This window comes from Synchiropus splendidus, chromosome 8 (genome assembly GCF_027744825.2).
Source record: "Synchiropus splendidus isolate RoL2022-P1 chromosome 8, RoL_Sspl_1.0, whole genome shotgun sequence".
Taxonomy (NCBI): domain Eukaryota; kingdom Metazoa; phylum Chordata; class Actinopteri; order Syngnathiformes; family Callionymidae; genus Synchiropus; species Synchiropus splendidus.
Window position 1 is genome coordinate 4,575,176 of NC_071341.1, and position 13,543 is coordinate 4,588,718.

The following is a 13,543-nucleotide window of genomic DNA, read 5'->3' on the forward strand; positions in this document are numbered from 1 at the left end:
AGTTCGGGCATGTCAACTAGACTGAAATCTTGATGTGCATGGGTCAGATTCATCACAACAACTGTGCCTACTGTTGTGACTCTCCTATTACATTGTTTTCATTTCCTCATCCATGCACAGCTTCTGAACACTCCCGTCATGGCACAGATTGTTCTAATGCACTTTTGAATGACCCTAAAAGATGATCTACCTTGCTTTTTATTATAGCCCAGTCCAACTTTTGTAAGACAGTCCAGGAAGCGATTGATGGGCACAGCGTGTCTTCTGCGACAAGTTAAGGTTTTAAACTTTCACAAACAATTACTTCTGATTGCAGGACGCTTTGATCGACATGGTGCACCGATCAAAAGTCCACTTTATTCATTGTCTGCTGCCCAAAGCGGAGCCAGTCGGAGGAGGAGGCGAACCCAGGGTCAGCCTCGGTGAAACCACAGAGTCGGGCCTCATGACTCTGGATCTGGGTCTCCTAAGAGCTCAGCTGCGTGGTTCAAAGCTGTTGGATGCTTTACGCATCTACAGACAAGGTAGTACAGTATTCTGTCTTCTAAAGCAAAACAATTACTTTAGTACAACACACATATTGTCTTCATGGTTATTTAATTTTCTTGTCAGTTGTTGTCCAGCTCTGCTTGTCAAACTTCTCAAATTAATTTATAAGCTGAGATAATTGATCTCTCTGATCCATTTCCTGTACTCCTTGCCTCCTGGGACTCCAGGATACCCAGAACACATGGTCTTTTCCGAATTCCGCCGGCGATTTGATGTTCTAGGACCTCATCTGGCCAAGAAGCATGGCCGCCACTACGTTGTTGTGGATGAAAAGGCGGTCAGTGAATGCTTTATTGCTAAGCTTGTCAACAATCTCAATACAAATGTAACGCAATTTTAGGTAGAACGCTGTCATCACCATCAATTACTTTACTGGTTCGCGACAACCAGGATCGTGGCCAAGTTGGTTCATTTTAATATCTGAGTTCCTATCAATTAGTTCAAGAACCATGTTGTTTAGTGAGCAGAATTGTTCTTTGGTTCAGCCCCTTGATGGCGACAGTGACGTTCAAGATGGGGCTCATGCAGGTTTGACGTTCGGTTGTGAATATTGTGTAGATAGTCATGATTACCGGCTATCTAGTTAGTCCAGGGGCCAACCAGTCAGAGGCTAAGAGCCACATTGTTTTACTATGTTGCTGAAAAGAGCCACATCCTACAAATATGTAAGGACAATGAATAACAGGTGAAACACATGCCATACGTTTAGTTAAGGGAATGACAGAAGAGCCGCATGAAACTGAGAAAAGAGCCGCATCTGGCTCGGGAGCCACGGGTTGGCCAGGCCTGAGCTAGTCTAATGTATGTGTATAACTTTTCGTTTTAATGCTGTTATACATATTTAATGAAGAGCATGCCACTTTTATAATTGATTATTGATGAAATTATTACTTGAGGTTGAATCAATGAAAAGTTTTCATTATTGATAATTACTTCCCTAGTTCATCTTCCCATTACTTTTAGTGAATTTACAGCTAATCTACGAAAGATAAAACTTCTTGTTTTAATCACTTGTCCATATCTGACAGCTAGAGTTGACCTTTGTTGACATTTTATATTTCGGCATACTCTGACTAAATCATTGAAGGCTGATGGAACTAAACAGTGTGCTACTCCCATGGAACCTTCAGGGCAATTATTTTGGGACTGTAGTAAACAGCAGCCCACCTGTTTGTCTGACCGACCGACCGATTGATTGATAGATTGATTGGTCAATCCTCCCCTGACTGTTTGTGTTGCTGTTTCCAGGCAGTGGAGGAGCTGCTGCACTCACTGGAGTTAGAGAGGAGCAACTATCACCTAGGTCTGAGTCGGGTGAGTAGAGACACAACCCGACACTGCTGCATGCACCAGAGATGCACACTGTTTGAAAACTCATATTGTAATATTTGTGACACTAAGCTCACCAGCTAAAATATATCACATTTCTGCCACCTATATTGTTTTTTTGGTTATTTTAATTAATTATATTGGAACTTTTGAAACAAAGTTTAACAAAAATTGACCTTGAGCATTACCAAGGCAAACCAACAAGAGTTCTGTTGAGTTCTTTCTTGGATAGATGAGTTTACTTTTTAACTCCAATTTACAATGTAATGCCACTCTACAATGTCAAATGCTGATGAATTAACTTCCTTGCTAATAAACAGTGCAGTGTCTACCAGCAGTGTGCTTTGAGAGGAATTTCAGTGCTGCCAGAGCAATGTTTGATGAAAGTTTTTTGTTTGTTTATTTGTTGGGGCTGGTTGATGTTGAAATTTGTGTTTTTTTTTTACATCTGCATTTGTATATGTGTTTCCGTTTATGTTTTTCAATGAAATACAAAATCTAAATTAAATTATAAAACAAAATCTGTCTTCCAGATTGTGTTGAACAGTTGAAATTCTATCCTCTTGTTTATGTATTTGTGTGTGTTTTTTTTTTATTAGGTGACTAAGGTTTTATATCCAATCGGTGCTGTTGAAGGGAGAGGGAACAGCATGCTCAGAAATACACGGTGACAGTTCCAGTACTTGATAGTACTCTGGAGACAGTCAGACGGTCATTAGCTCTGCTGGTGCAACGTTTCACAATTATGCATATGCAGTGTCTCCAACAACATTTGGCATGGTATTCATGTCATTTTGCACCTTTGAAATTGCAACCTCTCTTTTATCTTTGTGGTTGTGACTTGACTAAGCTGCTTTTGACACTAGACTAGTCAATCATTACAATAGACTTAAGAGCTGAAATGATGGTCAAGACTGCATGTTTGTGCGTCCGCCCTTAAGCCAGAAAAAAAAGTTTACCTCTGTGCTCTTCTTGTTGTCTATTTCAGGTGTTCTTCCGAGCAGGGACTCTGTCAAGGCTGGAAGAGCAACGGGATGTTCAGATGAGAAGAAACATCACTCTCTTCCAGGCGGTGTGCAGGGGCCATTTAGCCCGTCAGGCTTTCAAGAAGAGGAAGGTGGCTGCAACCCCCTTTATTTCCTTAATATCTGCATTTAAAGTTCTATCTCTTATTATTGAAACTATTATCCTGAAATACATAAATCTTGAAATTCCCCCACTTAACATATCGGCCTCTGTACATTGCATGGAATGGCACAAATCTGAAGTTGGAGAGAGATGAATGTGCAATATTCATAAAGATTGGCTATTCTTTCCCCTGCCATCCTGAGCACCGTGCTTTCAGTGGAAGTAGGAGAAGAGGCAGTTAAATAAATCAATGAGAATATAAAAATATACACCATAATTGCCCACAAATAGTCTGTAGATGTCTCCATATTCTGCATTGTGTCCATGCTCCAATATAGCCATAGATGCGTTCCTGGGCACCAGCACATCCAATCAGCCACTTGGTTGCCGCAAGTTGTAACTTGTTCCATCCAAATGTGCATTATATTGGTGTTTTTCCATATTCCTTATGTCCTCCTGAGTCTATTGTCAACTGTTGCTGGGGGTGAGCTGAGGAGAGCAGTTGATTGCGTTCAGTAATAGCAGAGATGCTGTAATGTGCTGGTACTGATTAGATACTCTACTTAATTTAGTCACATACTTCATGAAGTCACTCATCCTTATTATAGTGACAATATGCTTCTTTTTATTTCTGTGAGAAAGAATATTTTACGTTACTGGCCAAAATAGTTGTTTGTAGCTTGAGTGGTTCAGCTGCTGAAAATGACCCAAAATGTAGTCAAAGCTAATTGATGGAGTGCAAAATACATAAGTAGTTAACTTCCAGTGCGTTAACAGTGAATTGTGAGATTAAGCCATGTTCTCCATGTTCATGTAGTCCAAATCTGCAAACAAGATCTGACGGCAACATCATTCCCTGTGGCTGGTTTGTTGTATAGACTGCATTACATGCCATCCATTTTCTTCCTTTTTCTTTAAAAAAAAAATCATTTGACAGATTCAGGAGCTTGCGATCCGTTGCATTCAAAAGAACATTAAGAAGAATCGTGGAGTGAAAGGCTGGCCATGGTGGAAGCTCTTCACTACCGTTCGACCTCTGATAGAGGTGCAGCTTACTGAAGAGCAGATCCGTGGTAAAGATGTAAGTTTAGAAACAGTCAATGCTCATTACTTAGTCTATCATGAATGTTTCACCATTTCTGTATCCTTTGTTTGCTGAACAGGATGAAATTCTGCAGTTGAAGCAAAAGCTGGAGAGGGCGGAGAAAGAACGAAATGAACTAAGACTTAATAGTGACCGTCTGGAGAGTCGAGTAAGTATGAACTAAATACAGTATATAGAGTAGTGCTGTTGAAAACTAAAGGAACAACAGGTTAAAAACATTAAACTGTGCAGAGCACATTCAGGATTGGTATTATTGAAAAATGTAATGTCATCAATTCTACAGGGATCTGAGAAAACAATGTCCTTCTTTGTAGTCATTCGTACATGTGCATGAATCACAAAATGCTGGTGGCTAATGTTGCAAGTGCTTGGGAAGTGATAGCAGGTGAAAGGCTGTTTTCTGACTAAATTCATACATTTCTACGAAATCATCCCATGTGTGGTGTATCTGAATCTGAATAACATTACCTGGCTTTGGATGCTGCACAGTAGAGGAGATCTTTGGTGTGAGTGGAATGTTGTTTTTCCATCAGATTTCAGAGCTTTCATCTGACCTGACCGATGAGAGGAACTCTGGGGAATCAGCTGCTCAGTTGCTGGAGACAGAAACCTCTGAGCGGCTGCGTCTGGAGGAGGAAATGAAGGACCTGCAGGTAAAATATGGTGCTCACATATCAGTGTTCACTTATTCAGTACATTACTTTTTGAGTAATCTAACTATCTGTAATTCACTGAGGCATTCAGACATTGTGTTGTTCATGAAGTCTACTGTGCCTCCAGGTAGTAATATCATATCATAAAAAGGGTAATATGACCGTAGGTTTATGTAACTCTATAGTGCAACCAAAAAATTCAATAAATTTTTTCCTCTGTCACTTTGAACTCACTGTCATGGAGGGACTTTAGCGTGGTGGTGTTGTTTGTTTTTGGCACCGCTGCTGGTGAAACTCTTATTAAACTTCTCCTTCCTGTGTTTATTTGGTTATGAAGAAGTGCTGGGGCAAAACTGGGAAAAATGTAATCACAGATGGCAATATACTCAACACTGTCCAGCATAAAAGGAACATGTTCATTCAGCATCAGGAATTGAACTCCATAATTCAGCCAGTGTGGAAAGCAAGGACCCAGCAAGAGGCCAAACCAGCTGCAAGACCGATTCACCCAGATAGTAAAACTTCATTTCGACTGCACCTTTCAGATCGCAGTTCACAAATTGCTTCACTTACAAAAGAACCTGAACATACTAATAAGATGAAATCAAACTTTATTACGTCGTAACTTCATGTTTCAATAAGGAGCATACTAACAGCGATTAAAGAGTGAGCAACGACTGCCATCAACAAGTCTGGTGGTCACAAGAGGGACTGTGGCATCACTCTTAGGACACGCCCTGGGTCGCCCAGAGCAAGCTACATTGTCTAGAAGTTTGTTATACCAATAGCTAGAGAGCCAGACTCTATGATTTATAACTGTTCAATATGAAGCTCACGTCACAGAGAATGTGAAAATAATTTAATTATGTCAAATGGCTTAAAGCTATAGTTGGCTTGAAGCATTCCTACACTGAAACTGCAAAAACTGGTTCATTAAAAAGTTGTAGCTGCTGATACTCAGCTATGTTGATGCAATTTGCAGGAAATTAATGTGTGCGGTTTCACTTATATAATGGAGAATTAATATATGATATAATATCGATCTAATATTTCCTATATATATATATATATGTATGTATATATATATTGGTGCTGTCAGTCGATTAAAAAAATTAATCGAATTAATTACAGAATTTTGTAATTAATCAATCATATTTTTATGTTATATCTGCTAAAGGTCTCCTGATAAAGAATTTGAGGTCTAGGATATTAAAAAATTGTAGTGCATGACTAATCAATTGAATACAGTAAGAAGAGAAGATTTGAAATCCAATGTTTTATTGGTGAACTGTGCTTCATAAATGAAATCCAAAAGTAAAGCACATCCACAAACCAGTTAGGCCAGGTGCATTATTCAAAAATGTAAAACAAATACAGCAATACAGTTAAATAAATCAAATAAGGCTGTTTTCAAAAATGTAATACAAATACAACGATTCAGTTAAATAAATGAAATTCTGAAATAAAATAAGGCTCAAATGGGCACTTAAGCAATTCAAAAATGAATAATAGAAGTATAACACGCCTCTAAATGAGGCAAAATTAAGAACCGTTGATACGCATAATTAATTGCATTACATTTTTTAACACGTTAAATTATGGCGTAATTAATTAATCGATAAATCCAGCATATTTAGCATTTGAATCAAAATGGCTTCTGTAGCTACTGTCCATTTCTACTTGTTAAAGTGTAGCTATTGTATGTTAATGTTAATTCTGTCATCCTTCACCTATATTAGGAGACTGATGTGTTTGATCCTGTCTCATACTTTTTAACAGACCAAATTTGATAGCATGAAGAAACAGATGGAGTCTATGGAGGTGGAGGTGATGGAGGCCCGACTCCTCAGGGCATCAGAACTCAACGGTGATTTGGATGATGATGACACAGGTAAGAAAGATTCATTTTGCAAGAGTTCATCCTGTTTTCAGACACAGGAAGGTACATTTTTTTTCAGATTCAGAATGGATCTATTGAAAATTGTGCTGAGCATGTATTTTATTAAACACAGTAACACATGGATACTACCACTATTTGCTGCTAGATGCAAGAAGAATAGATGCTAGATGCTAGTTTCCATGGGATGTCTCAGCAGCCAAACAGGTCTCACAAGATGAGAAGGTGTGCAATAACTTCAAAACCTTCTTAAATCCTGGTGGAAAAAGCTTCCTGAGGGAAAGGTCTATACATTTTGTTTGTCATTTGTTTATGTTCCATTATCAACCTATTTTGCTAACAGACAGACTGACAGAAAAAAACAGCTACAATCACAGATCCTCCGTTACTGGTGTTTTACAGCATGTCCATTCGATTTTCATCAGATTTAAAATTTTAATTTGTTATTCAATAGGAGGAGAGTGGCGTCTGAAATATGAGCGAGCAATCAGGGAGATCGAGTTCACTAAGAAACGGCTGCAGCAGGAGTTTGATGACAAACTGGAGGTGGAGCAACAGAACAAACGACAGCTCGACCGGAGGGTGAGCATTTCATATTTTAAGAACATACATTGACGTATGTTGTTTAATATTGACATATTTCACAACATGTTCACAAAGAACTTGTTCTTTCATTTAGTTTTGTTTTTCAGGAACTGTTTTTGTTGTCATTACTTTTGTATGTTTCCGGTAATTGTCTCATTTAGTCATTAACCCAGACTTTGTGGTTTAGTGAACATCCTTCTTACTTTTCCAACACAGTAGGTGCAGCGATTCGCCTCCTGTTACCTGGATAAATCTGACTCAGATAATTGACTGTCAGGTGTCACCAGCAGAGAGTGATGCTTAGCAGTGTAGACCTGTGTGATCTTTTCCATGAGCCTTGTGACAGAGAACAGGAAAACAATGAAGACACCAGATGCAGAGTCTTGAGTTGTTGTGACTTGGACTTCAGTTGACTGGCTGTCTTAATGACTTTTGACAGAGGTGGTTTTGTTTACATTGAGAGCCATAAATTAATCATTTCATAAAGCTACTTCTGCTTACTTTGGCTCCATGCATTTTACTGTATATCTGTGATTATAAGTTGGTCCAGCCAGCATCCTAGTATTAGTGTTCAGGTGAGGGAGCAATAAACTTTCCAGACAGCTACATGAGATGACCCAGAGCAGGATGTTTTTCTTGAGGCCACCAGGGCTGGGCTTGGGGGAAAAAAGACACACATGCTTCAATCATGCTTCATGATTCAAACAAGTTTCCTCCACAAACACTGTGTCTGACTCCCAGGTAAAGACAAAATATGTTAGGTGCCTAGTTGAAGATGACAACTGAGATGATGTGATCCTTAGTCTCACTCTCCTCCTGCAACTCACAACATCAAGTGTATCAGAGTGTGCTTCTCCCAGGGGACTTATTTTCCCACATTTCTTCTCAGCCCATTTCATGCTATACCTTCTGCATTTTATCTAAAACTTGACACACACATGGTGTCACCCAGGAGAAGCAAGTTGTGTGGGTCCAGCTGTGATTGGACGAGCTAGCTGTTAGTGTCAAAATGAAACAATGGACCACTTAACTTTGTTATATCATATTTCATTGGACCCACGCAATCCGAATCAAAACTTCAGTGTTCTGGGGACTGTTGGAGTGAACTAGTTAGTTGCACTACACCTGCCAAAAATGTGAGAGCCCTAATCAGACATTACCCCATACAAGCAGAGCAAGGTGGTACCACATGTTTTCGCTTGGTAGTATCTACCTGGACTGCCTGATTCCTTCTTTCAACTAATTTTTCTGCACTGCGTTCATTTGCACTCCATTTCTTTTGTGTTTTTCAGCTGTGGAATGACGCTGATAGTTTGACAGGTGGCAGCATTTGAAGTCTAAGTCTAATGTTTATTTATGTTTCATCTTTGTATGAGTAGGTCAGTGACCTGGTGGCTGATAATGAGGAGTCCCAGCGGAATATCCAGCAGCTGAAGAAAAAAGCACAGAGACTCACAGCAGAATTGCAGGATACCAAACTTCACCTGGAAGGACAACAGAGCCGCAATCATGACCTGGAGAAAAAACAGAGGAAGTAAGTCATAAGCATATACTCACTTAAATAGCCTTGGCAAAGCAGGTGTCTTCATAGTCTTTTTTTTCAGTTCTCTCTGAGTGTCAATTTGTGGAAACTGTGCGCCAGTGTTGCGCTGCAAAGAAAAGACTCAGTGTCTGACTAGCAGCCTTCTACCTGGGGGTTTCAGTGTGAGTGTCCCAATTTTCTAATTGGTGATTATATAATTAAAAAAATTTTACCCCTGAAACTCTTCCATGCCATTAAACTCTGGAAATGTGGATAGCTGTGGCAAAGCCTGTGGATCCACAAAGGCACCAGAATCTGAAAATGCCCACCTAATTCCACAAAGTACTTGTTTCATCGGCACTACGATTAGGCCACTGTTCAATTTCTCATACGAGTTTTAACGCTGGACACCTCTCTAGCTAACAGCCTGATGAGTAGGTCTTCCTCAGACGGTTACGTTCCTTCACAATTGAACATTGAGGAGAAAAGGAAATGTGTGCATAATGAGCAGAAATAATAATTGCTGCTGCTCATTTTTGATTGTATTGTGCCAATATTGTGTATGACAAATTGAAATGGCAATGAAGTTGAAACACACTGCTACAAGTTCTACAATTTGCAATCAACGTGTGAATCTATTTTCTCAGGTTCGACAGTGAGCTGAGCACTGCTCAAGAGGAAGTGCAGAGGGAACGCAGCTTCAGGGAAAAGCTGGGCCGAGAGAAAGACATGCTTTCCAGTGAGGTGTTCAGCCTCAGACAGCTGCTAGAGGTGAGATGCTGCCGATAAATGTACCATCACTACATGCAGAACAATAACTTTTTCTGTTTGGTTGACTGTAAAAAATTGTAACTTTTGGGAAAATTGACAATTAGTGCAGTTATGTGGACAGAAAAAGCGGTAAGGATAATTATCATGATACATACATTTCCATTGTATTACATGTGTACATACTACTGGATGCATTTCCTAGATGCTATTGAAGTGCCAGAAATAATCTGAATAAATGGTCATTTGGTCATATTCAATTATCAAAATCATGATTCAAACTGTCAGTCCGTTGTCTAGTGTGATGAAAAATCTTTTCAAAATTCTCTCTCTTAAAATGTTTTTTTTTCATTGGCGTGTTTGAAGATTTCAGAGGTCCCTAACTGATCCATTAGCGCTGCGTGTGTAAGTGTAACCACGATCAGTGAACCCTAATCGTGGACGGGGAAGAGGATGCCGCCACCAACATCAGAGCGGATGTCCGCTGAATATCCAACTATTTTCAACACTTAGTTTTACTAAGGCGCCCACGCAGTGGGAGACCCTGCATGTGTTGATATGAACCAGAGCAGACAACTGTGTCGGAAAACCTATTAGGACCACTTGATCTAATAAAACAAACACTGATCCAGAGACTCAGAGTTGACCAGTGTCATTGCCAAAGGTTTCCTGTAGATCGTGAACCATAGACCACCAAACTCTCCACAATTGTCAAACCCTGCGGAATTGGAGAGCATGGCACGCTGCCATGGTCACGTCGTGTTCATGTCTTCAAGTCCAATGCAGCGACTGTGCCGCGTGTCTATCGAGTCTATCATGAGATGCAAAATTGTCATAGAGTGTTTTTGGGGGGTATATCATGTTTGATAAGTTAATTAGAGAAATTAAGAAGTTTGCTAGTTCAGGTGCTTGACTCACATTTACATGAAAGAATTGAGTACTCAAGTACTTGAATTAAAAAATTAGTGAATTCACGTACAAAGTTGGATAATGTAATTAAATACATTTTGGCTCTACCGTTCCTATAATTGTGGATGTTGCTGGACCATGTTCTATTCTGCTTTCTTGTATCACAGGACAAAGATCTGGAGGTGTGTGCTGTAAACCTGAAGATTGATCAGCTAGAGGCCGAGCTTCTTGACCTCAACTCCCAGGAGTCGAAGGATGAAGCTTCGCTTGCCAAGGTTTGGGTGTCTTCATCTCTGTGTCACCTGTCTTTCTACAGAGCTATGTCTAAGGCTTCACTGAATATGTGTCAATGGGTTTCAAGGTGAAGAAGCAACTGCGGGACCTGGAGGCCAAAGTAAAGGACCAGGAGGACGAGCTGGATGAACAGGCCGGCACCATCCAGATTTTGGAACAGGTGGGATTTTATGCTGCTAAGTAAAAAAATCGATTTTGCCTACCTTGCATCTCCACTCAAATTGCAGCATAACACATACTCATAAAGAGGATGAACATGACTCTGATTCTTCTGAAATTTAAACTTTTATTGTTTGGGTGCACACATTGTGCATTCGTAACACGCAGTGGCACCTTAGGGGCAATCAAGTTGTTTTCAAGGTAGGATGGTGTTTTATTACTGTAAAATTGGTGAGAGGTGAAGACTCAAACATTCCTCAGTCTACTTTTCACACAGACTAAAGTGTTTGTGGGTATATTTGAAAATATGTCAAATGGAAATATTAGTTTTCTAGTAGCACTTACTAAAATTAACATTAACATTCGGCTAGTGGAAGACAGTCACCTAGACTGAATAGAGGTGTGTGATGTGATCGAACACCATGCAGCGCAGCCTGAACAGTAATTTTCACTTCTAATTGACAACACGATGTGAGATGAGCTCTCTGAGACTGCTGACAAAAACATTTGCAGTGGTGACACATTTGGCAACACAATCCTCCACTTTCAGCAGTGACTGCAGCGACTCCCCAGCTTGCTGCCCGGTCAGCTGGCGACCAAACAGGACTGGTTCTCCACAAGTCGAAATGATTTTCACGTTCCGACCCATGTCTCACATGTTTCCTACTATTATTTTGTTGTCCATGGTGTCAAGTATCAAGCACAACCTGTTCTGACCGTTGTCATGGCGACACTTTGCAAAATGTGAATTTTTTTTGCTTTGTTTGTAATTAATAAAGTCTGAAATATAAAAAGATAATTTATTTGGGCAAGCATTTTAAATTGGATTTGGCTTCGGCCGCATATTTTAATTCGGTACATCCCTGAAAAAAAATTATTTTGTTGACATTGACATGTTTGCGGAATGACTTCAGTACATGCATACCCTCTTTAATTTTTTGTTTTTGAAAAAGTCAGGAGCAGAAATGCATCACTGCATGTGCTATCTTCCAGGCCAAACTCCGTCTGGAAATGGAGATGGAGCGCTTGCGTCACACCCATTCCAAGGAGATAGAGAACAAAGACGATGAGGTGGAGGAGATCAGGCAGTCTTGGAGTAAAAAGGTAGGGGCGTTGCTCTTCCATTCTGTGTGACATCATCATCCGTCGTTGGGTAGGTTTTCCCATGAGGTTGCCTTCTGTGAATGTCTTGTTTGCTCACATTAAACAACATTTGAATTACCTTGTGATCTGCTGTTTACAAAATGTAAATGTAGCATGAATATCCTAGGAAATACATTTACTGCAAATCATGCATTCCTCTACATCTTTTGGGAGACATCTACTTAGCATGTGCTAAACAGATTAATTATATCAGAGAGTAAAGAATGCCCAAGCTGTCGAATTACACTTAACTCTGAAGTAAAACAAACAATTGACAAGTAGCTGTGAAAAGTGCAGTGTAGCTAGTGAGTGATGACTTCATTTCTTGTTTATCAGTATTGCATGTGTTTAATTGGTGCTAAAGAAAAACAGGAGAGGTATATTCGGTGGGTATTGAGCACCATTTGGAGGTCTTGGTGGTCAGACCTTTGGATTACTTCCTGTAAGTGGCACTCCCTACATACAATGTCACTTCTCTGGCCAGTAAAAAGACGTGTGAGGCTAGAAAATGATTAATAAAAACAGTTGGACTCATTTTAACACTCAATTCAGGTACTGGTCCACATCTGACCTCCAGCTGTTGGTGGTCTCTGTCACTCTACATTTGTCAACATGAGAGGCGATGTCAGACGTTTATTTTAAGTGTGAAAGTAATTACAAAAAACAATGAAATAAAATCAACAGTAAAGAATAAAAATAATTATACCTGTATTATTCTGTTACCAGGGAGTGCATAGGCAGATTGAGTTCCTTTTGTGCAACTCCAGGCTTCCAATAAACAATTAATTATTATTATCATTAATTATATGCAGTAGTAGTTATAGTAGTAGTAGTAGCAGTAGTAGTAGTAGTAGTAGTAGTAGTAGTAGTAGTAGTAGTAATAGTAGTATTATAACAACCATGAAAACATTAACAGAGCTTCCAATGCTCATGTCTGTGATCATCTCTGACAGTAACATCATGTGGTCATTGTGTCTGTGTTTGCAGCTGAAGCAAATGGAAATTCAACTGGAGGAAGAGTATGATGAGAAGCAGAAGGTTCTGAAAGAGAAGAGAGAACTGGAGTCAAAGCTTCTGACTGCACGGGACCAGGTAATTTGACTTGACTTGGTGACTGCATGTCAACTTGTGAATCGTTCAGGACCAAGGAATCATAAAGGTTCCGCTTGTCTTGCGATGTACCGATCATTGTTTTCAGCCATTGTTGGTGAATAATGGGCACTGCTCATTATTCAGCCAACTATGTAGACTGATTATAGGCATACGTCTCAATGTCACTTGTATCGCTCACCCGCCATGGTAGACTAGATGAAATTATGGAACGTTGGACAAGATGTCTTCATTGTTGTGCTGAATTGCTACCGTGCAATGAGCTATTTTTGTCTGTCAGGTTGAACAGAACGAGACTGTCAAACAAGGCTTCTGACTATATCAGAACCTCATCAATCTAATTTCACGTTTTAATGTTACTGTTAAATATTCACACGCAAGAGTCATGTTTT

The 13,543-nt window shown here is 39.7% G+C and overlaps 1 protein-coding gene across 12 annotated transcripts in view; it reads left to right on the forward strand.

Moving 5' to 3' along the window:
* Positions 1 to 13,543, forward strand: part of myo18ab (myosin XVIIIA b) — a 62,377-nt gene that overhangs the window by 31,435 nt on the left and 17,399 nt on the right. For all 12 annotated transcript variants that reach the window (XM_053872019.1, XM_053872020.1, XM_053872022.1 and 9 more), the window contains 15 exons: positions 317 to 524; positions 717 to 826; positions 1,798 to 1,863; positions 2,867 to 2,995; positions 3,944 to 4,087; positions 4,170 to 4,259; positions 4,645 to 4,764; positions 6,544 to 6,655; positions 7,116 to 7,243; positions 8,626 to 8,780; positions 9,416 to 9,539; positions 10,613 to 10,720; positions 10,807 to 10,899; positions 11,892 to 12,002; positions 13,029 to 13,133. In XM_053872019.1, the coding sequence (XP_053727994.1) occupies positions 317 to 524; positions 717 to 826; positions 1,798 to 1,863; positions 2,867 to 2,995; positions 3,944 to 4,087; positions 4,170 to 4,259; positions 4,645 to 4,764; positions 6,544 to 6,655; positions 7,116 to 7,243; positions 8,626 to 8,780; positions 9,416 to 9,539; positions 10,613 to 10,720; positions 10,807 to 10,899; positions 11,892 to 12,002; positions 13,029 to 13,133 (1,803 nt within the window). The remainder of the gene's footprint in view (positions 1 to 316; positions 525 to 716; positions 827 to 1,797; positions 1,864 to 2,866; positions 2,996 to 3,943; positions 4,088 to 4,169; positions 4,260 to 4,644; positions 4,765 to 6,543; positions 6,656 to 7,115; positions 7,244 to 8,625; positions 8,781 to 9,415; positions 9,540 to 10,612; positions 10,721 to 10,806; positions 10,900 to 11,891; positions 12,003 to 13,028; positions 13,134 to 13,543) is intronic.